The sequence below is a fragment of the Lepidochelys kempii genome, chromosome 1, assembly GCF_965140265.1.
Source record: "Lepidochelys kempii isolate rLepKem1 chromosome 1, rLepKem1.hap2, whole genome shotgun sequence".
Taxonomy (NCBI): domain Eukaryota; kingdom Metazoa; phylum Chordata; order Testudines; family Cheloniidae; genus Lepidochelys; species Lepidochelys kempii.
This window is the reverse complement of record NC_133256.1, coordinates 23,065,050-23,090,817: the sequence shown is the minus strand read 5'-3', so window position 1 is coordinate 23,090,817 and position 25,768 is coordinate 23,065,050. Positions and strand designations below refer to the sequence as shown.

The 25,768-nt window shown below is 39.9% G+C and overlaps 1 protein-coding gene across 4 annotated transcripts in view; it reads left to right on the top strand.

Moving 5' to 3' along the window:
* GRM5 (glutamate metabotropic receptor 5) overlaps positions 1–25,768 on the top strand; it is a 322,075-nt gene that overhangs the window by 277,941 nt on the left and 18,366 nt on the right. For 3 of the 4 annotated variants that reach the window (XM_073336744.1, XM_073336740.1, XM_073336753.1), the window contains exon 8: positions 9,351–10,290. In XM_073336744.1, the coding sequence (XP_073192845.1) occupies positions 9,351–10,290 (940 nt within the window). Of the gene's footprint in view, positions 1–9,350; positions 10,291–15,841; positions 17,244–25,768 lie in introns of those variants that run through there. The other variant, XM_073336761.1, reaches the window with a different exon arrangement.

The window sequence follows — 25,768 nt, the reverse complement described above, 5'->3', positions numbered from 1 at the left end:
GCATTTGCAGTGCACTTTCCATAGAAAGAGCTTGACAATTCCATGCTGTATTCCATACAAAGCATTCTGTCAGTGAGAGCCCAGGATCAAACCTGATCTAGTTTTGTAAGTACTGAACAAGATGACTCCTTCCTTTGTTCTATGTACAGTTGCTCTCTCTCTCTCTCTCTCTCTCTCTTGCTCTCTCACTGAGAAGATCAACAGAAAGTGACCAGTTCCCAGGAAGCAATCACTGCTCAGTCTTGGTTTCTGGCACAGTTTGTATGACAGCTTATGAAAAGCACAGACCAGGGTTGAGTTACATTGGCAAGTCTCTATGGATGCTTTGAGATGCTGATTGCCTGCTCCTGCCAGGTGCTGAGCACCCTCAACTCCTACCGAAATAACTGGGAGATGATATGCAAAGCACCTGGTAGGATCAGACCCTAGCTGCTAAAATCATGCATGCACACACATACACAAGAACTATGTCACAACTGTAGCTCTCCTTTATGCTTCTTATGGCATCATGAGTAAAAATAAAGACACTGCAGTCAGGAATTAGCTGACAGTTCTGGTGATAATGCGCACGGCAGAACAGGATCTACTCATGTCTCATATTGACTCTGCCACTATAATGACATTAAAAACTTGCTTTTGTCTGTAATTTGAACAGCTGTAACTCAGACACACAAGGATCAGGTACAGGAAGAGTGCAATTTTACACAATTGCTTTTATGACTCCAAACACTCCACGGTATAGAACATTTATTGCTTTCATCATAACTTATTGTTTTCTTCTTTCTTTGCAAAATTAGATTTGCATAAATTATGCTTTTGCCAGGCTTTGCGGGAAGAAAGAATGAGTGAAGGGATGAATCAAGGCGTAGAGCAGTTATATTGTGTGTGGGATCATTGGATGGAGAGGGTTTTTTTCTCCCCTTTCCAGTTGAGGAGAGCTGCTGTGTCTTAGTTGTTCAAGATAGTTTGTATTTAGTGAGGAGAGATTGTAGTGAAGGTGTTGGCCTTGAACTCAGAAGATCTGGGTTTAATTCCTGGCTTTGCGAAGTGATTTTCACTGGAATTGATCCAAAAGTCATTAAAGTCAATGACGGTTTTTCTACTGACTTCAGTGAGCTTTGGGAAAGGCTCTTAAATCTCTGTGCCTGAGTTTTCCATCTGTAAAATGAGGTTAACAACATTTCCTTTCTCTCGCCCTTAGTCTACGTCCACACTGCCCTACAATTCAGACTATGGGGTGTGAATAACAGTATGCACCAAAATGCTCTGCTGTAACTCCCCCGTGTGGACCCAGCAGGTGCAAACTAAAAGATTCCTAGTTTGCGATAATGTAATCCTATTTGAAGAGGGCGCCTGCAGCATCCACACTGGGGGAGTTCAGAGCAGCACATTGGCACGCACTGCTATAGACACCCCCCCCAGTCCAAACTGTGGGACAATGCAGATAAACCCTTAGTTTATCTTATTCATTTAGATTATAACGTCATCAGAGTAGGTCTATGTATTCATACATTGCCTAGCACGATAGGGCCTCTAGGGTTTCAAAGGAATCCAGAGAAATAAATAAAATAAACAACATGATCATGATCAGATCCCAAGGGTGAATACTACCCTTTTCTCACTGCTGAAGAAATTGTTCAGTGATACAGAAGATCACAAATGAATGTAATTTGTAACACTGTAGAGAGGGTGCTCCAAATAAAGTCATCTATATTTTTCACAAAATGTAGCTGTTTCCCGTCAACATGTGAGCTTGCCTGTAATTTGTAGTTTTCATATCTCAGAGACTGAGAGACATTTTTATGGGATAGAAGATCCTGCATATCAGAGTACTGTGCACACAACTTAGTGTATATAAATGTTGCAGTGTGTTGGTGCGAACATCTTTTTCCCTTACAAGTCAAAGAGCAATAGAGGGGAAATTCTTGTCTGTCAACATATCAATTTATTTCTGAGGTGCTCATCCCCTTGGCTTGTAGGCAGCTAAATTTCTAGCTTCAGATATACTCATGCAGCTTTATTCCACCTTTGTACCACCCATCATCCAACCCTAGGGCGAGCCTGGGGCCAGTTTGCTCTCCGCACAACATAGTGCACCCTCCAGACAGTGCTAAACTGCCCCAGCTGATAAAAGCCTTTCCACCAACCTGAGATTGTCCCCAGTGCACCCTAGGGGGCAGGCAAGAGGGCTGTTGTATCTATACCACCTGCGAATGCCCTTATGGCTGAGGATTCCCCAGCCAACCAATCAAGCAAGCTTTCCAGATGTTTCGCCCTGCCAATGAGGTGCAAGTAGGTGGAAGGTGTGTCCAGGCATACGTCTGGTGGAGCAGAATTGGGCTCCTTTATGTATAATGCATTTTTCAGTATTGACATTAGTTTAATCTTGGCCACTAAATCTGTCATAGTGTTCAAAATCTTTTTTCCCTTTTCCTTCTTTTACTTTATGTAATCCTTTCCTTCAAAGTGCCATCCTCAGAAACAATTACCTGCAAATGTGTGCATACGATAACCTTACTGATCATCATTTCATAAACAACATTCAGCCTTTAAACTTAATTGAGGAATAAATCATTGGATATAGTTTAGCATCCTCCAAATAAAATGAAGGAGAATAAATAGCCTGAGTTTTCATCTCTTTGTGGGAATTTTATTAAGGGAATCTAAAAAAGAGTAATAAACCTTGAAAGGCGTGAAATAGGCTGGAACTGATGATAAGTGCATGTCCATGAGTCACCTCTGTTGAAAAGTTAGGAGTCATCCTAAAACGGGTCCTTGTTTCTTTGTGCTGTGTATAAAGGCCGGTTGCCAGAAAAAGATCATTTTCTAATGTTTTCTGCTCCAGAAGTCTACAGGCAGCATTGTGAATATAAAATACCAAAGTGGTCCCAGCAAACATTAATTAAGTGATCCTTTGGTAAAATGGAAGCTGGACGTATAGGTCATTGAGGTCCTTTAGTCTTATAATATATTGGGAAATGGTGGAATATACATGCAGGTGCTATCTTAAGAAAGCATTAGTGTGATTACATATCACAAATCAGCTCTCCCGCCAGTTTTACACTGGTGTAACTTCATTGACTTCAGTGGAATGACTCCTGATTTAGGCCAATGTCAGTGAAATTAGAATCAGCCCCCTAATCTTCTTCAGGATAAATAAGATGCATATTCTCATTAAAGTGAATGGGAGTCACACAGGTAACTTTTATTAATGTTAATGAGAGTGATTCATAAAAATCCAAATGTCTTTGTTACACTAAGAAATGGTGATAACTTCATTATTGCCATGAAAAGCTTTTCATGCTAAGACTGCTACAATACGAAAATCATATCAGTCTGCATTTAGTAACTAAGGGCCAAATTGTGTAACACCAGTATGCCAGTAAATGTGTTCCTCTGTCTTCTTAGCTGCACTGATATCAAAGGCTAAATGACCCACATCCTTATGGTATTTCCATGGTGAAACAGATCATTCTGCCTAGCACCTTTGCCATGCACCCCATTGATTTTTTTTGACATATTGTGGATAATTGTATTTTCAGCGACACTCATGTTTGAGTGTGTGATACAGAAACAATGGAAAGAGACTAATTAGACTTAATATAAAAGGGGTTACTTTTCTTGAAATGAATTCTGCCTTTAATAACATAAGTGATATGGTCAGGAAACAGCCTAGGAAAAACATTAATAGCCCCTGAAAATAAAGGAAAGAGACAAAGAGGCATTTTTTAGTGATATGAGCACAAGGCTCAGAAATAGAACCTTCTAAATTCTAATCCAAATTCTTACATTTAGGGCTTGTCTACATGGGGTCACCCAGGAAAGTTAATCCAAAATGACTCAAAGTGAATAAATTCCAAAATGAATTAAACTAAACTGAATTAAGTCCACTTTAATTCTGAATGAAAGTGTCTGCACAGGGGTTTAATGCATCTTAAAACACTTGGTTAATCTTGATTTATTTTCCTGAGTGTCCCCATGTAGACAAGCCCTTACTCCCAATTGACAAGCCACTGTGAAGTCCAAATTTGCTACTTAGCCTGGGTTCCCCAGTTCATGAGTGCCCAACGTGAGATGTCTTTAGCTTGATTTTCAGAAGTGGGAGCACCATCCGATCCCATCGCTGAAAATATGAATTGTGGGTGATCAGCATTCCTGGAAGTCAGGCCCAAAGAGTCTCCAGGAGAGTAGGTATTGTCCATTAAACCCAGTGGAGCTGTACCCACTGAAGGGCAGGCCTGATATATTTTTTACAACTGACCTAATCAAATAGGAACAAAACTATGGGGAATATATTTTTCTCTGTGAAAAATAATATATTTAAAACATACACTTCTTCTGTAATTTCAAACATGATGTTAGTAAATTTGCTGTAACTTGTTTAGAGAGGGTTCCAACACAATAAAGAATGATGAGAAGACAATTATGAAAAAGGTATCTAAATTATGGTTTAATTGTATTCAAGAAGATAATAGTTAGGATTTTGAAATATAGACTCCTGCCACCATCATCAATATTTTAGGAAGGGTTAAAGCTTTTAAAAAATACATGTTTCCCAGCGGCTGAGCTTCCTATTCCCGAACTTCCTTAATGTTCCTTTGCTGTTAGAGGACTTTGGTCCCATAGATGTCTCCTGGGTTCTTTCCTTTCAGGAAGTCCTGACTCCTGCTCACAGTTTCAGTGGCTCCTGTTTCCTCTCCTCCTCCTTGTTAAGTAGCAGCAGCCCACAGTGGCTGGCTCCTCCTCCTTATTTCCATCTGCTTCCAGAGGTATCCAGACTTTCTAGTGCAAACAATGAGATGGATGGATAGAAACATTAAAGAGATGCCAGCAGCAAGTTACCTGCTAGCTCTTACTTCAGTTGAGTGAACTGGACTCAAAGGACTTAAAATTTCATTTGCTTAAAATGGCAAGTTTCCCATAACACCAGCAATTAAAGTGCTTCGTTATATCCAAGGCTCTTCACAGACACACACAGAGAACCTACATTACAGGAGCCTAACTGGGGGCTGTGTGGGCCAATGGGCCAAAATATTGCAGAGAGTAAAATATTCAGAGAAAAGGAAAAATGCATTGTCCAATGCAGAGATCCAGCTAAGAATAAGGCAGAATGGGAGCAATGCAGAAACTCAGAAGATTCACATAGAGGCAGAGAGACAAAGGTAGATGAATTGGTGATTCTGCCATTTAAAAATCTTCCTTTTTCTTTCAGTTCCCACTCCCATCCCCACTCACACAGTGGGTTTTTATATTGGAGCCACCAGTGTCTTTAAAAAAAAAAAAAGACTACAAAATAGTAGGCAAGATCCGTGACTGGTATAAATTGGCATAACTCCATTGATTTCATTGGCCTAATGCCAGTTTATGCCTACTGGGGATCTGGCCCAATATTATGTTATCAGTGTGTATACTATGTGTCACCCCAAAAGAGAACAAAGTGCCCCATTAACTAATATACAAACACTATGTAGGGATCACTTTCCTCACCACTGACATTTATCAGTCTCTGGATTGAAACATGGCAGGTGTATGTTTCTGTAGGCAGAATGCAGTTAACTGAGTTAGAATTTGGACAGAGTTAACACTCTACTCTTATCAAAAATGCCATGGGGGCAGGTAGTGACTACAAATGGTCACATCCTCTATTTTACACATCATTCAACAAGGGCATTTGGACAAAGCATCCATCTATCATGTGTGTGACCTTGGAATCATATGCTTATAGGGCCTGATCCAAAGCCCATTGAATTGACATCAATGGAAAGACTCTTAATTGATGTCAGTGGGCTTTGGATCAGGTCCTGGGTTCCTGCAGCTGCTTGGCTAAATGCCCCTTCATGATTCTCCAACTGTAAAGGGCCATTGTAAAGACTCGTGATCTGAGATAAGCACAGATTTTCTCCCATACAAATAATGGTGCAAATGGACAATAGATTTAATTACTGACAAAAGTTCTTTCTTAGTAATAAAAACAATTTTCTCTGCAGAGTTCTTTTTTTCCTGCAGATATGTACCTCCCTTCTTATTTATTTATTTATTTTGTCCATCTCATTCTCAATCTGTAAACACTTGGCACTTCTGTTTAGAACAAATGGTGTTTGAAAGCCGGGGGGACCTCAGATTGGCACAGAGACAAGTGCCCTATCCAGGTGCCATGTCACATTCTCAAGCACTGAAACAACCTTCCTTAGGCAATGGTTTTGCTATGTTGACATTCCCAGAAAGGAACCTTCCATAATAAGATCAGAGCCCTTGAAAACTCAGTGAGAGATGTCACCTATATAAGGGACATTCAGTGTAGGGAGGAGTATGAGCCTGATCCAAAACACATTGAAGTCAATGGGAGTTTTTCCATTAACTTCAATGGTCTTTGGATCAAATCCTAAAAGAACGTAGGTAAATAAACACATAGATTGTGTAAAATATAAACAGCTCTCAGCTCACCGTGCAGCCGCTCCGGCCTGGCCTGCTCCTCCTCACCCTGCAAAGAGAGAGGTGTCACTTCCTGGGTCCAGCCATATACAAAGTGTTTCCATATCCTCCCCTATTAGCTGAGAAAATGTACTGAGTCATCTCTTCCAGCCTGGAGAGTCATAGGTCAGCAACATGGGGGCTGATGAGACCAGTAGTTAGTTTCCTGCTTAGGAAATATTTAATTCACTGTGGCATTGATTGTTAAAGTTATAGCTATGGGAAAATGGAATGACGTGTTAATGCGAGATTACAGGCATCCATTAGTGCCTCTCTGTCAAGTCTGTGTTTTCCTTAAGCACCTTTCACCGTGGTAGCTAAGTGCATTTTGAACTGTAAGCCATCATTATTATGGAAGTAACAGAACAAAAATTGCATGTCTTTATTTTGATTAAATATTATTAGCATTGGTATTAGTGATAAATTGACAGAAGTATATGTTATTAATAGCTAATCAAACAGTGTGGTCTGAAAAATGATGATTTACAAAATAATCAGTGTTTGAACTATGTAGGCACGGAGCAGGTGTAAAAGGCCTGAAAGCCATCTAGTATGTGGGCTGCTCCTACACGACACAGGTGCTATTGCAAAGCTCAAGCCTTCAAAAATCCCAAATCAATCTACAGAAAATCAAGAGATTGGCTTAAAAATCATGCTGTGGTTTTAATAAATAAGTAAATGTTGGGGTTCTTTTCATTTTCCTTCTGGTTTGTGAGTCTTTAGGATTAATTCATTTCACGTGTTCAAGCTTTTCTCTGTAACCATGAGGGTTATAAACGTACTTTTTTTTAAGTGAAAGCTCAGGTTCCCACATAATCTGTGGAGTCCAGCAACTGAGGCTTAAAGAAAAATACCACATGTTGTGAGGTTTGTGAGAGTTGGTACCACTGGTTCTGTGAAGGAAACCTCAGACTTCCCCAGCTAATCTTCCCTTAAGGGGGCTGCAGTTCCCCTTGTGGGACTGACTGGGGATTTGGCCACAAGATAAACAAGATCCCTTGGGATTCTCAGAGGCAGGTGCATCTATTCAGAGACCCCTGTGCAATGCCAATCAGCCCTTATCACAACAAAGCTCTAATGGAGCTGGATTGCCAAGGGCTCCACACCTGGCTGCTCCCCTGGGAACAGTTCATCACCCCAGAAGAAGTTCCACATTGCAGAGGATGAAACCAGCCAAATCAAGGCTGACAATAGAGACAGCACTAACATAGGCCTTGTCTCCTTCTTGGGGGAGAGAGATAGTTCAGTGGTTTGAGTGTTGGCCTGCTAAACCCAGGGTTATGAGTTCAATCCTTGAGGGGGCCATCTAGGGCAAAAATTGGGGATTAGTCCTGCTTTGAGAAGGGGATTGGACTAGATGACCTCCTGAGGTCCCTTCCAACCCTGATATTCTGTTCCATGAGAAAATTTGTCTATAGCAGTTTAGAGCTGGTTTTATTAAATCGGTGCAATACCTAAGTGTAAATGGCCTTAATTTGGTATAAGAGTGAATTATTTTGAGCTTAATTTGATTCCTTACTGGCTGAAACTAAATTCATATAAACACTAAACCAAAATGCAAGTGTCCATGAGAAGGCTTTGCACTGATTTAACTCAACTGGTTTCTAAACCCATCTAGTCAACTCAGTGCCATTTGTCTTGCAAAGACAAGGCCTTACTTGCAAAATGTCTCATGAGGATGAAGGGAGGCAGAGGTGAAAGTAAGCCAGTACGGTCTGGTACGGCGTACTGGCAAGAGCTGGTACGCTGTGCTGGACCGGACCAGCTTCCTCAGGCTGGCGCTTTAAAGGACTCAGGGCTCCCTGCAGTGGCTGGAGCCCTGGGCCCTTTAAATCGCTGCCCAAGCCCCACTGCTGGAGCCCCGGGGTAGTGGTGACAGAGCTCCGGTGGTGATTTAAAGGGCCCACAGCTTCACTGCGGTAGCAGCAGCTGGAGCCCTGGGCCCTTTAAATCTCCCTGCGGCTCCCAGCTGCCTGTGCAGCTGGGAGCTCCGGGGGTGATCTAAAGGCCCTGTGGCTCTCAGCCGGAGCCCCAGGGCCTTTAAATCTTGATTTAAAGGCCCTGCCGCTTCCGGTTGAGGCCACGCCTCTTTCAGTTGAGGCCACGCCCCCGCTCAGGACTCTGGCATACTGGTAAGTCCTTTAAGTTACTTTCACCCCGAAGGGAGGATACAATGACGTAGAGAGTGATTGCTATCAGGCCCCCCACTACACCCCAGCCGTGTATTCTGAGCCCATAGAACACCCAAGAAGAGGAGCGGAAAAGGGGGTAACAGTGCTGTCCTTCCATGCCCCCTGAGAGACAAAGCAAGATCCCTGACATCTCTGTTCCCATAGACGGAGGCAACAATATAGTACACAGAATATAGCATACCTGGTCGTACTGAAGATGTGGTGCCTCACTGAGGTGTATATTACTACAGAGTAACTACATTCAATTTCATGTAATACGACTGTGAAAATGGCTGATAAATTATTATAATTACACATAAAATGCCAAAATACACAGCATGACTATAGGTGGCCTGCTCAAAAGCTCTCAGGTTGGCCTAACTCTCTGAAGTCAGTTGAAGTAGGCCAGTGCTAAATGCTTTTGCAATTCGTGCTCCAAATGTCTGCTTGTACTGGCCTTTTTTAGAAGATGTCCCCACGGGCTCAAAATAAGATGCTCTACGTTACTAAAATAAGATAACACTGAAAAATGTCTCACGTGCCATCCTAGCAATGTCATCTAAACAATTAGTCCGTTGCCATTCTATACACATACGCCTCTGAAAAGTTATGGAAAGACTGAAATTAGATAAAATTAGCAAGAAGAAACTGCAGTTATACAAATCTGACTCTGTATATTTCCATTTGCCACTTTTTCTTTTACAACAGGTTGTGATCTCATCCCAGTCCAGTACCTCAGATGGGGCGATCCTGAACCAATAGCAGCGGTTGTTTTTTCCTGTCTGGGTTTACTGGCCACCCTGTTTGTTACCGCTGTATTCATCATGTACCGCGATACCCCAGTTGTCAAGTCATCCAGCCGAGAACTCTGCTACATTATTCTCGCTGGCATCTGCTTGGGTTACTTGTGTACTTTCTGTCTCATTGCAAAGCCCCAACGGATTTATTGTTACCTTCAAAGAATTGGCATCGGTCTGTCCCCAGCTATGAGTTACTCTGCCCTAGTAACTAAAACCAATCGCATTGCAAGAATTCTAGCTGGCAGCAAGAAGAAAATCTGTACAAAGAAACCTAGGTTCATGAGTGCCTGTGCCCAGTTGGTTATTGCATTTATATTAATATGTATACAGTTAGGCATAATTGTTGCCCTTTTCATAATGGAGCCACCAGATATAATGCATGATTATCCAAGTATCCGAGAGGTCTACTTGATTTGTAACACCACCAACTTGGGTGTCGTAACTCCCCTTGGATACAATGGATTATTAATTTTAAGTTGCACCTTTTATGCATTTAAGACCAGAAATGTCCCGGCTAATTTCAATGAAGCAAAGTATATTGCCTTTACAATGTATACCACCTGTATCATTTGGCTGGCCTTTGTGCCCATATATTTTGGTAGCAACTACAAGATAATCACCATGTGTTTTTCTGTAAGCCTGAGTGCCACTGTGGCCCTTGGGTGCATGTTTGTGCCAAAGGTGTACATCATCCTCGCTAAGCCAGAAAGGAATGTACGCAGCGCGTTCACCACGTCAACCGTGGTCCGCATGCATGTAGGGGATGGAAAGTCATCTTCAGCTGCAAGCCGCTCAAGTAGCCTGGTCAACCTATGGAAAAGAAGGGGATCGTCTGGTGAAACTCTAAGGTAAATTTTGCGAATATGGGAGTGTTTGGAGCAATTATGGTCTTCTGAGTGTGGAATAATACTAGTGGAAGGAGAAATAGGAGCCAATTTAATTTACTTCACCTCTGCACTGAGATGTATTTCACCTAGGATGGGCAGATATGGGCTCCTGGAGAGTGAATTTGTGTGGGGGGGTGGAGGGTGAGAAAACCTGGATTTGTGCTGGAAATGGCCCACCTGTTGATCACTTTAGATAAGCTATTACCAGCAGGACAGTGGGGTGGGAGGAGGTATTGTTTCATGATTTCTGTGTGTATATAAAGTCTGCTGCAGTTTCCACGGTAAACATCTGATGAAGTGAGCTGTAGCTCACGAAAGCTCATGCTCAAATAAATTGGTTAGTCTCTAAGGTGCCACAAGTACTCCTTTTCTTTTTGCGAATACAGACTAACACGGCTGTTCCTCTGAAACCTGTGTTATCTCAGTTTCATGGTAGGTCTGTTTCAGGCAAAAGGCTACCTATGGGTGAAGACCATTTAGAGTAGCAAACCAAATATAAGCAAGCATAATTACTAGGTTGAAAGCATCAGCTGAGTCAACTGCATATGTGTTAAAGAGAGGGAAATAAGATCGTAACCCCCCCCCAAGAAATATAAATGATTGCCTTTTCCTGAACATGTTCATTCGAAATCTCTTTCACTCTGGTGAAAGTCATAGCCACTAACATACTGTATTTATATCTAGTCACAACCGTAAGACAACAGAAGTGCTGCTAAAGCTACATAATCAGAGGTGAAGCTATCAATATAAATTCGGTCGTTAATGGCAACTCTTGAGCCTCCAGGGATTTATTTCATGTGACTATTCTACCTCTTCTCTACCATTCTCTTATTTTCCTTTCTCTTATACTCTCTTCCAATCTTTACTCTTTTGCCCTCATCTACCTTCTCTCCTTTTTCCTGAGATCCTTCTCTTTTTCCATCCTCTCAATCTCCTCAATTCCTGCTGTCAACAGGTTACACTCTTGCAACCGTACTTTGTCCTGTCACTGACCAAGTAGTACTTCCCAATGAAGCATTTGCCCTTAATGGTCATCAAGAAAAGATGCATATTCAGGGCACAAGAATTTGTAGGTGAACAGCAGAAGCAGAAGCCCATCTTTAGGAGGAGATACAGTCTAGCTTGGAGATAAAATAGGGAAGGTTCACTTACTTCTTTTGGTCCCTACCACTTGTGGCATGGTTGCAATGGGACTGATTTCAGCTAGCTAAATGCTGCTATGTGGGAAAAGACCTGGCTATGTACAGGTGCAGAAAACATACCTTTTCATTACTTAGCTATGTTTGTATTGCATTGAAATTACAGAGGGACAAATTCCATTCCACATTGAAATAAATGGGAGCCAGGGCATGCATTTTAGGGCTTATGAATTGGATGCCTTCACATACGCAGCGCCAAAGCCTGTTGAAATCAGTGGGAGTTTGCTTCCATATGCTTCTTCATGCACAGGTAGTAATCAGGGTCAAGTACACACTTGTACCGGTTGGAAGGAGGTACAGCCTTTGCCAGAGGCTTTTGTCACCTCAGTTATTACAGTGTACTCTGCGAGGTGACCACTTAAGACCACTCTGAAATTTCCACTAATGCAGGCTGTGCCTGTCAGTATAGGCTTAAAGAAAGAAATATGTTACACGGGCACACTGTGATCAACACTCGCTTCCAGTTCATTTCCAGTTCATTTGCAATTTAAGATGTGAGTTTTAAATGAGTTGAAACATGGGTACTTCAGATAGAGGTTCTCTCCATGCAATACCTGGGCAGTTGAGATCATCCGAAGTGCTCAAGCTAACAGCTCCATGGTTTGTCTGTAAGGGGTTGGAAGCAAATGTTCTCCATGAAAGAGCCTCAGCTGTGGAATATTCTTCCTGCTTTGGATCATTAGAGTCCAAATGTGTTCAACTTCAGGTCAGGCTGCAAGGCCTATTTGCTCACCCAGGATTTTTCTAAGTAGCAGGGAGTGGCAGTTGGTTTGGTTTGGTGGAAGCTCTTAGTTTTAGGGGAGATCCAGGTGGAAAAGTTTGTTGGACACTGACCTGAAATTACTGTTGTGTTTTTAACGGTTGATACACATGTGCCCTGAGCATTGAGTTCTAAAAAAAAACCCAATAAACCAGTAATTTGTTCTTTTTTATTGTTACTATTTTGCTGGTAGTGAGCTTGGCTCTGTACAGCACTCAGAATGCAATGTACATATATACAAGAAGCATATGCCCCCAAACTATCAGATTGACCTATCTGTTTGGTAGGGTAGAAATTAACAGCAAGTCCATTTAATCTGAATTCTAGGGGGAAATAGTTCCTTTATTTGTGAGGAGCATGGATAAATGACTCCTAAAATAAATGAAAACAGACCCTCAGGTGATCCCAACTAGAATAACTTCATTGAGCTCAACAGAGCTATGCCAATTTACAGCAACTGAGAATCTGACCATGAATTAAAAAAGTCCATTAATCCATCAAAAACTTTCTGTGGGTCAGGCCTTTTTTATACTTTTTGGGTTTGCATTTTAAATAGTAACATTAAATTCATAGGGTAAATTTAAGATTCCACTCCCGAGTTTACTGGATCTGATGTCATCTCCAAGGTGGAACAGAAAAGCTTTCTCAACTTTAATTCTGCCCACTATACTATATGAACACCATTTTATTTAATGGTCAAACACTTCTCAATAATAATATGGTGTATAAAGTAACATATTTCAGAGAATAAATCAGTACTATGCTCAACTATTTATTTGGAACCTATTCAAGTCAACACTAAAGTACTTGCAATCAAAGAAAATATGCACCAGAACTACACAACATATTTAAATAGCATAGAGGGGTTTTATTAAAATGGGGAGTGAGTCATTGTTGAGTTTTTAAGGAAACATGCTATTTAAGTCACCAGTGCATGGAAGGGCCCCTATCATTAACATTTTGCTTCTTGACACTAATTTATACCACAATGTAGTGTTCCATCAAATTATTGTCAAACAGATAATGCCATGGCTCCATTCAAAGCTTTCACGTCAGCTGCAAAATGACAGATAAAGAGACTGCTCTTGCCTAAATAAAGTAGTACATCTGTTAGAATCCTAAATGACTTTTTGCATACGGTGCTGTTCAATTCAAAAACTCAGAAATACTATGGCTATACGCTGAAATGAGCTTTCAAATGCTGAAATATGTAGAGAGTGCGCCTTACAGAAATATTCATTACCCAATTAAATGAAATTCACGTTGTGAATTTAATGCAAGCTCTTCTGATTTTGCAAAATCCACCCAAATACATTCTCTCCTCAATTAAAAGAAAAGATCATGTATCAAATCAATGCACAACATTAATTGAAGCAAATCCACAAAGTATTATGTACTACACATCATAGCCAGAATCAAAGACGCACAGCCTACTTACCTTTCATCTCATCTTATTTCTGCATTTCCAGAGTGCTTAGTCACCATAGTATCTAGGGGTCGAGAGATAGGCAAATTGGTTGGGGAAAAAATGAATACCCTATTCACTCGCAAAGCCTCTGCAATTTTTAGCACAAAATATCAACCAAACATCTTTTTAAGATTCTAAAATATTTGGGTGAAGTGTCTCATCCTCATTTTTCATGGACTTCCATGCCCAAGCCTGGATGAAACCACATAATGTTTCCACAAAATCTGCTCTTGTAGCATTCCTAGCTGGGACCAGAAGCAAAAGGTTTGGAATATATCTACTATTGCACAGAGATTGGAAGTAATGTTCCAATGGTTCTATCTAACTTCTTAGGTCTGAAAGTTTATTCAGCAGTACATTTGTGTCTGTATTGGCCTATCCCTTAAAATGTGCATTCCCAAAAGCACACAGGCACGTTTCCTTATGCCCAGCTTATGCTCACAAATACCAGGATAGGTGTGCATCCATCCAAGACCTCCTCCTTAGCTCAGGCCTGGGCCATCACTTGCTCATTCATTTTCCTTTTGAAGGGTGATTTTTTAGCTCTTCCTGTCCCCAGAGCTGGGGAGGTCTCAAATGCTCCTTCCCAGTTGCCCCCACTTAGTCCCCCCACACCCAGATCCACTTTTTTAAAAAATGGTGGGAGGTAAGGGTAATCATCTTATGATTTCTGCAACCTTTTCAGGCAGCTGTTGCTGTCCTAACTGGCCACACCCTCTGTGATGATGTAGGAGCCCACTTGGGTGGAAATGCCATCAGCAGTCACACAAGAGACAGGGTCAATTGGGAGCATCAAATGTACACAAAAGTGACAAGCAGATCAAGATTGGCCACTTACTCTTGGTGACACTGATTGTTATGGAAAGTGAGGATCCATTTTAAAAAAAGCATGAGCCATACTGTAAAGTCAGTTGTAGAGATCGTTACATAGCAGGAGTATGTACATAGAGTGATACATAGTAGTCACTCAACAGCAGCTGACTAAGTAGATGGTCAACTGACCATGTGTTTCAATTCTTCAGCACTTGAAACTCTTCACCCATCCAGATCTGAACAGCAAGATAGAGCCTGTGAACAGAGAAGAATTCCAATTAATTTCTGCTTCCACAGAAAACTTGCAGAGTCCATTAGCATTAAACTTTAATAACAAAGTGTGGTAGTGATATCTGGTATTACTAAAACTTCATTAGCACATTGCTTAGATTTGTAGATTCATGCCTACTAAGTCCCAAAGGGACCACTGTGATCATCTAGTCTGAGCTCGTGTACAACACAGGTGATAGCACTTCCCCAAATTAATCCCTCTTTGAACTGGAGCATATCATTAGAAAAAACATCCAATCTTGATTTAAAAATTGCCAGTGATAGAGACTCAACCATAGCCCTTAGAAAGTTGTTCTAATGGTTAATTATTTTCACTGTTAACAATGTGCACCTTATTTCCAGTCTGAATTTGTCTAGCGTCATCTTCCAGTCACTTGATCTTATCATACCTTTGCCTGGGGTTAATGTTAGGGTAACAGGACTACAGTTATTCTGGTCATCCCATTTACCCCTTGTAAGTATTGGCACAACATTAGTTTCTTCCCATCATCTGGAACTTCCCCAGAGTTCCAAGACTTCTTGAAAATAAACATTACTGGTTGAGAGAGCTCCCAGCCAGCTCTTTCACAGCTCTTGGTTGCAAGTTACCCAGACTTTCTAAGTTTTAAAATGTCTAGTTTTATTAGCTGCTGTTTAACATCCCTTCTGAGTTCCTGGTGGAATGAAAAGTTCATTATGCAGTATTTCTTAAAGGATTAAAATTAAATTGCAGTTCTCAAAGAAATTAATAAAGTATATTTTGTGATGTTTTATCCTGATCTTTTATTATATTTGTTCACTATTTGTGAATTCACAAAATTCAGTAATTCACTATGGGACTCCCAATAATTGGTGTGAATTAGCAAGATTCTACTGATGCAAATTAATTGTGTAGTATTTTGAGAGTATTATTCATGAGTGTGATTAGTTGTTTGTATTTCACTCTGGAGATTTACAGCATTACAACTAGAGACTCTTTAAATGTGTTTGTCTTTGCTGCAGTACCCTCAGCAAAACCAGTGCATCACAATGAAGAAATCAGTCCTCTTTTCCACATCTGCTGAGACAAAGCAACTCTTTTAAGAGACTCCACTGTCATATAAGAGTAAATTGTTGCTATTATTTGTTATTTAGAAGACTCTGGAGAGTGCCCTGAGTTTCCAGCCATTGGGAAACCAGCCCATTCAAGTCAAGTATTTGTCATTGAATTCTGGCATTATACCAACCTGCTGTAGGACAGAGTCTATTATAAGCAATATTTTAGCCATTCATATAGTCCAGGTAGCAGATTTTGAGTGGTTGGAGGACAAGTCCATGAACCAGTGGACAGACTCTGAGACATGGACTTCAAGCTGTTGGATCAGGTGCTGTCAGTATGCATATTCACCAGCAATGCAATGCCAGTGATGAGCCCGAGAGAGATTCAAATTCTATGTACCTTACTGAGATGAAAATCCTAAGGGAAGTAAAAGGATTTTTACCTGATATGGAACTGTTTAGTCGAGGAAAGAAGACAAGGCCATGCTGTGAAGAACACAAGCCAGAATGATGCAGCAGGAGAAGATAGCTGATCCTTGCTGAAAACTGGGCCTTGTTGTTTGATGGCAGGCACTTGTTTTCCATATCCCCACTAAGTAAGAAGTTTGTCGTTAGAGTCGGCTACACCGTATTCTGTCAGAACACAGGGCATTTTTAGTACCAATGCCAATTTGCAAAGACACAGTTCCTGTTTTGATTAATCAGAGGTGTAGACAAGTTCTTGAACACGTGTATAATTCTTTCTCAAGACCCAATTACTTGAGGCATTTTTTTGTCTACCGGTGTTTTACATCAGCGCATAGTCTTTAAGAATCAATATCACATCCATTACAACCAAAAGGCTGAGCAAATCTTAGAGGTCTGTTGGACTGAAGAGACTGATGAGTTAATAGGTACATCAGATGGCAAGACAAATAGATAAATACAGAGAAGATCTTAGAAGAGCACTTCTTATGCATAGAAATAACAGGCTTTGGAATTTTATAGGTTAGTTGTTTACAGTTCTTACAAATGGTTGTAGTTCTGCTCAGACTGGTGTTCTGGCCCAAACAGAGAGATACTAAGAAGGTGGTCATTTCACTATGTTAAGATCAGTTAGAAGGATGGCTCCAGAGCTGCTTGTAATGACCTATCCCTATTTTGGATCACCATTTATGCTGACTACGCACACCAAAAGGGTTGTATGCTGTACGCATTTAGAAACAGAATAGGCTTGAAAGGTGACTGTATATATTAGGTGAACCTTGCAAAATGCTGAAAAGAAATGTGATTATTCATATTCAAACAAGGGCTTTCTTACTTTTAGAATGTAGATAATGAGTAAATGTAAAGGAAAATTCTACTGTGGTATATAAAATGATATACTAGTGACTATAAATAATTAAGAATAATAGTAAATCACTTTCAAAAACATTTGTCTTCAAATATTTTTAAAAGTCAGTCACAATTAAATGTTCTGTATGTCTCTGCCACTTACTATGCTTCCCTGAAAAATTAAGAATGTACAATATCTATAGCATTGTAATTGCCACTGGTTTGAGTAGTGATTTTACTGCCCAATGACACAGTATGCTGTGATTGGCACACAAAGTACAACCTTTAACAGACATACATTTGTGCTCATGAGAAGCAGTTTCTCTGTTAGGAGGTATGTGCAGTTTCTAGTGGTTAGATTTATCTTCAACTCTCTATCAGTCACAGGACTGATGGCTCCATGAAACTCAGGCTGCATTTTCACCACGTATGGTGTTTGCCCCCATAACTACTAGAACATCTGTGAGATGCGAATGGCATCTCTAATTAGTTGTATTCTGACATAGAGAATTTTAGACGTCTTTCATAGCCTGCCTTTTCTTCTACTAATGATCAGAGGTCAGAAGCAGAAAGCCTTTCTGTAGGATCTATCCTTGTGACTTAGGAGAAACCAGCCCTTAAGAGATGACATACAAATAAACCCATCCCTTAGCGCAGAAATGACTTGATGGTCCAGAGACAATACTCTTAGAGTAACTGTAACTGTTGAAGAGAAGTGAAGAACTATAATGGATCACAACCCCACATCTTAGCAGAGACAAAGTATGACTTCACTGTCACTGTCAATGTAGTAAATATAATGGAAGTTGCTCAATAAAATTACTGCTTGAAAATGGAGAGGAGGATGCAAGAGATGCTAAGGATAATTTTTAGTGGAAGAGAAGTTTAAATTGTGCAAATGCTAATTGCACATATGTGATTGCAGAAGTTGCCTTTTGAACTACAGCATTCCCAAAAAGACTAGGGGCTAGATCCATATGTGGCATAAACTTGTTTAGCTCAATGAACTGTAATGGAGATGTCAGTTTACACAGCTGAGAGAACAATTTTGACAGAAAAAGGAAAAGAGTATGACTCTTCAAAGAAAACAGTCATCTTTTTGACTGGTTTGATTGCACTTACTAATTGCTCATTTTCCAAACAGATCATTTGGAGCTGTCCTAAATTCGTATACCACAAAAATTGAGATCTGGAAGTTGTTGAATGGTTTGAATCATTCAGTTCTGCATAGATAATTTACTCCAGTGTCTTTCTGGGCAAGTGTGATAATGTGATTAATTAAACTTCAAGGATTGTAAAATAATTGAGGAACATTTTAGGAAACTCTCTGAAGGATATTAGGTCTAAATTATTTTGATGAATTACTGCTAAAGCACTCCATCTGTATAATGTATCGATCATCTTGAATGCTCTGCTTACAATGAATTTTAATTTGTGTGCAATGCTAGAGTTGTTGTTTGGGGATTTTTTCTCAACTTAAAATTTAATTAAAACATTGTTGATAGATTGATATAAATTGTTTGGCTACATACACTGAGTTTACTTTCTGGAATTATTTTTGTTATTAAGATGGTATCCCCATAACTTTGCATTGAGCATCATAGGCTGAGTTGTACAAATTAAATTATATACAAATTTCCTGCCAGCTTTGAAACAGTGTATGTGCTAGCAGGTAAAAGAAAGTCTCTTCCTTATATCTTCAGGAAGGAAAAGAGGAAACAAAGAAGGTGGGCCCCTGCAGTATTACTCTTTAAAAAAAATTGGATACTACTTTGCCTCATAACAGTGTCCTCTGTTTATCTAATTTTCCATCATTGCACTAACCCACAAATTCTACTGAGTTGCAAGTAATCCTATGAAGATGGCACCTGTGCATGAATGCTGGCCATAGATGCAAGTTGACAGCAATAGGTAGCTATTGCCTGATGTACCTGAACTTCTCCAAACTAGTTTAGCACAATCTCTGGTTATTGGTATTAAAATGGCTACCCTTTAAAATCAGGCTTTACATCCATAAAACTTCTTCCCTCTTCCTACAGTTTTAGTTTGGGTACAGTTATATTTCTTTTATCGTCAGGTGATATGGTCCATATGGTATGTTGCCAGCTGTTGAGGTTGGTTTACAGCACAGATAAGTTGACCAAAAGAATACATTGCTTTGCAGTGGTTTTTCTCCTGCTTGAGAAATTATGGCAATCTTATTTCTCCAAAATCCAAATCATGCAGTTGTAGAATCCTGAAACCAGATTAGGAAGGCTGAAAATTGAATAAAGAAGTAGCAGATTAATAACATGTATAGAAAATAATTAAAAAAGAAAGAAAGCTGACTTGCTAGAAACATAGGATAGAGTTAAAACAGCGTTAATCAGAGAAGATCTTCCTTGCAGAGTAATTTACTGAATGCTGATCAACTGTTTTTGGTGATTTTTCCATTTGTAAATATTTTGGGATTCCAAACCACAAGACTCAAGTAGCTTGAAAATTTCCAGTGTGTTGTAATGTTTAACGCAAAGCCAGGATAAAGCATTGTGCACTGTTCATTTTTCCTTATTTATTACTAAAAGTAATAAGGTCTTAGTAATGAGACCCCCACACACTGCATACATTGTTATATTTTTATGGGGAAGTGAGGTGAGAATACTGGCTTTGTGCATGGACTAGAGGGTATAAAATAGCAGGGTTCTACTATTACAGGGATTCTGTGGGTAGGATTTCTGAAGATCTATCTTTTCAATAGCACCCCTAGAGGAAGAAGATAAACGGGAGCACTATTCAGTCTGCACTGACAGTCTGCTCTTTCCATCTACCTGTGGAATCCTCAGAGCCTTTGTAGATCTCTACATCAAGAAAAGTCATTTTAATTCACCAGTTGCAATTACATATGGTTGCTTAATTATAATTGACTATAAAGAAAAAGATTACACCCTACATGGAAAAAAATAAATTATAAACTTGGCTTTAAAGTAATTCTGTTTGTCGAAATTGTGCCACTAAGCAATTGTGCTTGTATTCTGTTAAAAAAACTCAACCCTGAAGTGTTCAACAGTATATAACTTATTTTAGGCATTGCAAAACTATTATAATATAAGGGAGTGAGACCATTTTAAGCCAATCACTTCACGATGGTACAGTACGGAGACATGCCATCAGGGTATACAAATTATTGCAGTACTGAATTTCAAGAACTCTAGTGTGTTTTGTAGCTCAGTGTAGCAGATCAAGTGAATATATTAAACATTCTCCAGAGTTCTATCTTTACCAGTTTAAAACTATTCAGAACTCTCCATGCACGCAATGTTTGTTTCTTTTATCTAGAGTGAAGGGCAGAGCTTATCCTGTTGCTGTGAAATGTAGAATCTTCATCATTTCCGAGTGTCAGGGCCAGATAGTATTGAAAAATATTATGTGTGTATGAGCTGACACTGTTAAAATGTATCACTGTCTGGGAAGGTGGAAGGCTTGGTTTTACCCAAGTTTCTAGGTAAATTCCAAGCACAAATAGATTAAAAAGCACCATTAAAAGCAACTCTGGCAACAAAATGACAGCATTTCATCAATGCCTAATTATGGACTTTAAATCCATGGATTATTAACATTATAGACTACTTTGGCTCTTTCTTACATGACACTGGGAGTTTAGGGATTTAAACATAACATGCTTATAGTTTGATAAGAAATATACTCCATATGCAGAGAAAACTGGAATGAGGAAATCATTAATCCTGAAAATGTACGGAGAACAAACTGAAGGTCAGGTTCAGCAAAAGCACCTAAGTAGTAATTTTGTTTCATTGAAGTCAGTGGGACTTAAGTATGTGCATAAATGCTTTGCTGAATCAGCACCTGAAGGACACAAGCAGTCTTTTCAGGCCATATTAGCTCTGATTCTAAAAGCCAAATTTTGCCTTCTTTTCATATGGATACCAGAAAACCTGAAGTACATTGCCAATGATTACCCATAGCCCTGGCTAACCTGAAAAATCCTGGAGAATCTGCTCTGCAACAAGAGTCATGGAGGGGCATGAAGGAGCTTGGCCAGTGAGCCAGGGAGCAATCGACATATTCACATGCTTCCCCAACATAGTCCCGACTCCTGTGCACAGCAAAAATGTAGTCATAATCCTAGAAGGAAACAAATTCATGAGAGGAGCTTTCTCCAAACTGTTTACAACCAGATTGTAATTGTACCAACTGAGCTCAGAGGTTACATCATTTCCCCCATAACTAGAATGCCCTACTGCCACATGCTAAGAATATTTAAGCATTTGTCTAGACTAGAGTTTATGGCCCTGTTTAAACATGAGTTAGCTGATTGCCAGTCAGCTCAAATTCACCAACACGACTGTCAATCTCAGCCTAGACACTTCGCAAACATTTGGGCACAAAGGTATGTGATTTACCCTAGTGTGGAGTTAGGGTCTAGTTCAGAGGCTTATTCAAAATGTTCAGATCTTGGGAGTCTGCAAAACGTACCTGGAACTGTCATGAGAACCAGTGTTCTTGCTGCATTTTAGTATCATACACTTCAACCTATCATGAAATGAAGATGTGGGTGAAATTTTATTTTTAAACTTCAAATACAGATTTATCAAGCATTCCAGGGAGTTTCAGAAAGCCTTGGTTTGGGTTCCGTTCTAGGAATGGTCTACTGCAAGGCCGTTTGTGAAAAAAGGCATATTTTTAACCATTTTGCCCATTCCTAGAAATAATGGTCAGATTTGACTCCGTTTTTTTCATTTTTCCTGTTGAAATGGCACCTTTTCCATCCCTCCAGGCTTCAGTTTTATGAGGATATTACTGCTGCCTTGAGAAGGAAAAACGTTGTTGATCAGAGAGGCTGTGTTTCTCTATGATTAATCAGAGCCAAGCACACTGTTGGCATTCAATAAATAATAACAATAAAATACCTGCATGGTAGTGGAGGAGCCATTTAAAATGCAAGTGGAGAGAGATTTATATCAGTTCTCTAATATCCTACCCCAGCAAATTATCCTTGCTTTGTGGTGCATGAACAATGGGCTAAATTTTGCAGTCCCATTTAATCCTTATTTAGGCAATGGAATTCAGAGACTGATGATGAGAAGGATTTTGAGACAGGGAAACACTCTGACATGATCAGAGATTGGTTCTACTCTTTTTAGAGAGCATAAGAAAAAAACTAATGAATATTACAGAAAAGTAGATCAAGATCTTCTATTTACCCTTTCTCATAATACACAAGAAAGAGAGAGCCAATGAAATGTAGAGGTAGCAAATTCAAAACTGACAAAAGGAGATAGTGTTTTACATAATTCTCAGTTAACCCGTTTAACTCATTGCATCAAGATATTAATAAAGCCAAGAGCTTAGCAAAATTCACAGATGTATTAGATATTTGTAGGGAGACCAAGAATATCCTAAGTCATTATATTAATCTTTTTTTAATTTTGGAAGGAATAGAAACCTTCATGCTTGATGGCATAATTCAACCTCTAATTACTGGGGGCCAGGAGGAAACTTTTCCTGCGGGCAGGTTACCCGATAACTGCCTACTGCAAAGTTTCTTGCACCTTCCTCTTAGTAATTGGTACTTCTATTCTGTTCTATTCTATATAGGTTTTTATACTGTGCTCATAACCATAATATCTGAGTGCCTTCCAGTAGCGCATTCAGCAATGTGACCACATGTCTGGCACGTGTTGTTCTCTCCTTCTCTCCCCAAAAGGTGAAACGTGTGCTAAGGAGAGTCTTGTGGTAGGGTATTATTAATAGTAGTATTATTTATAAATATGCCTGTTGCTATGTGTTTATATTAGACAAAGCAAGGCCAGAAAATGTGTCCTGCACTTGGCCATTCTCAGTGCCAGAACTACATAGACCACTGGTCTGATCCATGATGGCAATTCCTAGATTCCTCTTGGCTTCCCAATGCTTCAATTATTGCTAGTCTTCAATGGGAGTTTTATCTGAGAGAGGACTGCAGAATTAGGCCATTGTTTTCTTACACCTGAACATCCTACTTAGGGTTTTCTATCTACTATCATGATGTAGCACACACAGCAACAGCTCACACTATATTGTCATATTTTCTTTCAGCCTGCAAGCAAACTCTTCTCTCCATAATACTCTGCTGATCACCCATATAAAGTACAGATCACCTCTAAATTCCCTCTCTAGGGTCAATGGGAATTTTGTAAATGGAGCGAGTGCAGAAATGATCTGCACGATGGATTACTTTTGAAATTTCCTACTATTGATAGAATTGTATGGTGCATTTCATTGTGTATAAAACACATCTACCGCTGGATGCAGCTCACCCTTGTGCAGAAAACCAGCAGAAAACCTATATGCCCCATTTATGTCCACAAAATATAGCTTAAGTGGTACATGGCTCTTGTACTGGCCCTCTGCACAGGAGCAAATCTCTCCTACCCTTTTTGCTGAAGAGAGTCATCGTGATGTTCTATAGTTCAGGTGCTTGCATAAAAAAGAAGAAATCATCTTGTACACAAGTAGTTAAGTTAAACTTGGCTTGGCCTCACTCCATATGATTGTATTTAAAGTGCAAAATAATTTTTGCATAGAACTTGTTAATGGTAACTGAAAAAATATATTTGAAGGGGTTTTTGTTTTGTGCTTTGCTTTCAGATTTAATATTTTTTAAAAAAACCTTTGCATTTAACAGCTAGGAAGAAAAACAAAATCTTTTTATAGTATTTCCAAATAAAGACAACACTGAGGCAAAATCAGGCCCCACATTCCCTGCCCTCCATTGGCACAGAAAACCCTATATCCTACAGAAGCTCCATGCAAGGAAGCATGCAGGCTCTACAGAGGCCAAGCAGAGAGACTCACAGCCTTTATGTGCTCTTTGATGCTTTTCCTCCACTGTAACATGAAGAGGACTTTAGGGAGTAGGTTAGGGAGAGATCGGTTCAGGGGGTTCATAATGACATGAATACACTGGCAAAAATTAGTGTTGCATAAGCAACCATGGAGCAGATCCCTTCTTTCAGGTCTTTGAAGCAACCCTTGATCATATCAAGTCTCCTTTCACAGGTGTCATTGGGTCTCAAAAAGACTATAATCATTGGGATCCCCCAGCAGACTTTCCAAGATCCAGCATCCTGATTATCACATTTATAATGGGACCTGGGGGACAGAAAATTATCCTGTTTTCTTTATCTGGGCTACAAGTGTCCCAGCCTAGGTTTCTCACTATGACATCACCAATCAGGATTACTTATCTCTTTTCTTCTGGTGGCTACTTTTCACCATTCAGCTCATAGTCAGTAGTTCGACCTCTAACCTCCCTGGGTTGCTCTTTTTCTTCTCTATAGAATCATCTCTGCTACCTTCTGCTTTGCTTCCTTCTGCCTTGTGGAGAGCAGAGTATCTATTTTGGATACCAAGGTTAAATGTGTCTGTATTTCTCTCCTGCTTTTCCTATTCTCTTTCCTCCGTGATGTCACATTCCTCCTCCTCTTATTTGCTCCTCTCTCTTCTGTGTGGTTCAGACTTTCTTTCTTTCTTTCTTTCTTTCTTTCTTTCTTTCTTTCTTTCTTTCTTTCTTTCTTTCTTTCTTTCTTTCTTTCTTTCTTTCTTTTTCTTTCTTGTTGTTCTCTTTGAGTTAAGGTTCCTGTGCAGCTGGAAGTACCTGTGTGATCCAGTTTGACGCCCTTTTATATCTTTCAGTGATTTCATCCGCTGATCAAGCCCCTCCACTTTTTCCTCCACTGTAGGAATCAACTTGCAATTCAGACGTATGTATCCTGCATGGTCTTCATTCATAATTGGGAGCACTGCACATACAGCACAATGGGTTACTTTGGAGTCTTTGGTAGCAGTTTTTTACAGCATTGTTGCTTCTTCCTTTAGGATGGTGCCTCACTTGTTAGAACCTTTAAATAACACAAGATTTTGCTACACTGAGAACATCCCACATGGCAGTCTCCAGCTCACTGCTACACTAACTTTTTGGCTGATCTATATTAATTCCTTCCTTTGCCACTCACTATGGCATGGTTTCCCTACCCAGCATTCACTGTAACTGTCAGTCAAAGTACTGCTCCCTTTTTGCTTGCCCTCAGATTGTTGCTGTCTTACTGCGTTGCTGGCTTTGGATTAGTCTTTTCTACTTTCCCTCCGGTTAATAAATTGTCCACAAATTAGCTATCTGGTTATGTTAGTGATAATGTCATGTTAACGAGCATGTTAACTAACTAGCATCAAACCAAACAGACTTGCTTTAAAGAATTTTGCTAAACATGAGTGATGCAGACCATGGCATCTGACAGTGGAATATCACAAACAACTATTTAAAGAGAGGGGACCCAATTTTCAGTATGAGTATCTCTGTAGGTTTTCCAAATCCCAAATTCAGGCATTTAAATAGCTACTTGAACCCATACAACTAGAACTTGAGCAACTAGGGTGAAATTCACCACTGTGCAGAGAGCCAGCATAAGACCTTTGCATTAAGTCCCACTGTAATTCTGTTTTGAGGACGTAAGTGGTGAACAGGCCTTGCACTAGTCTCCTGCATAGGAATGAATTAGACCCTTGAGTACCACTTGCTCACCCAGGTGTGGGCTATGG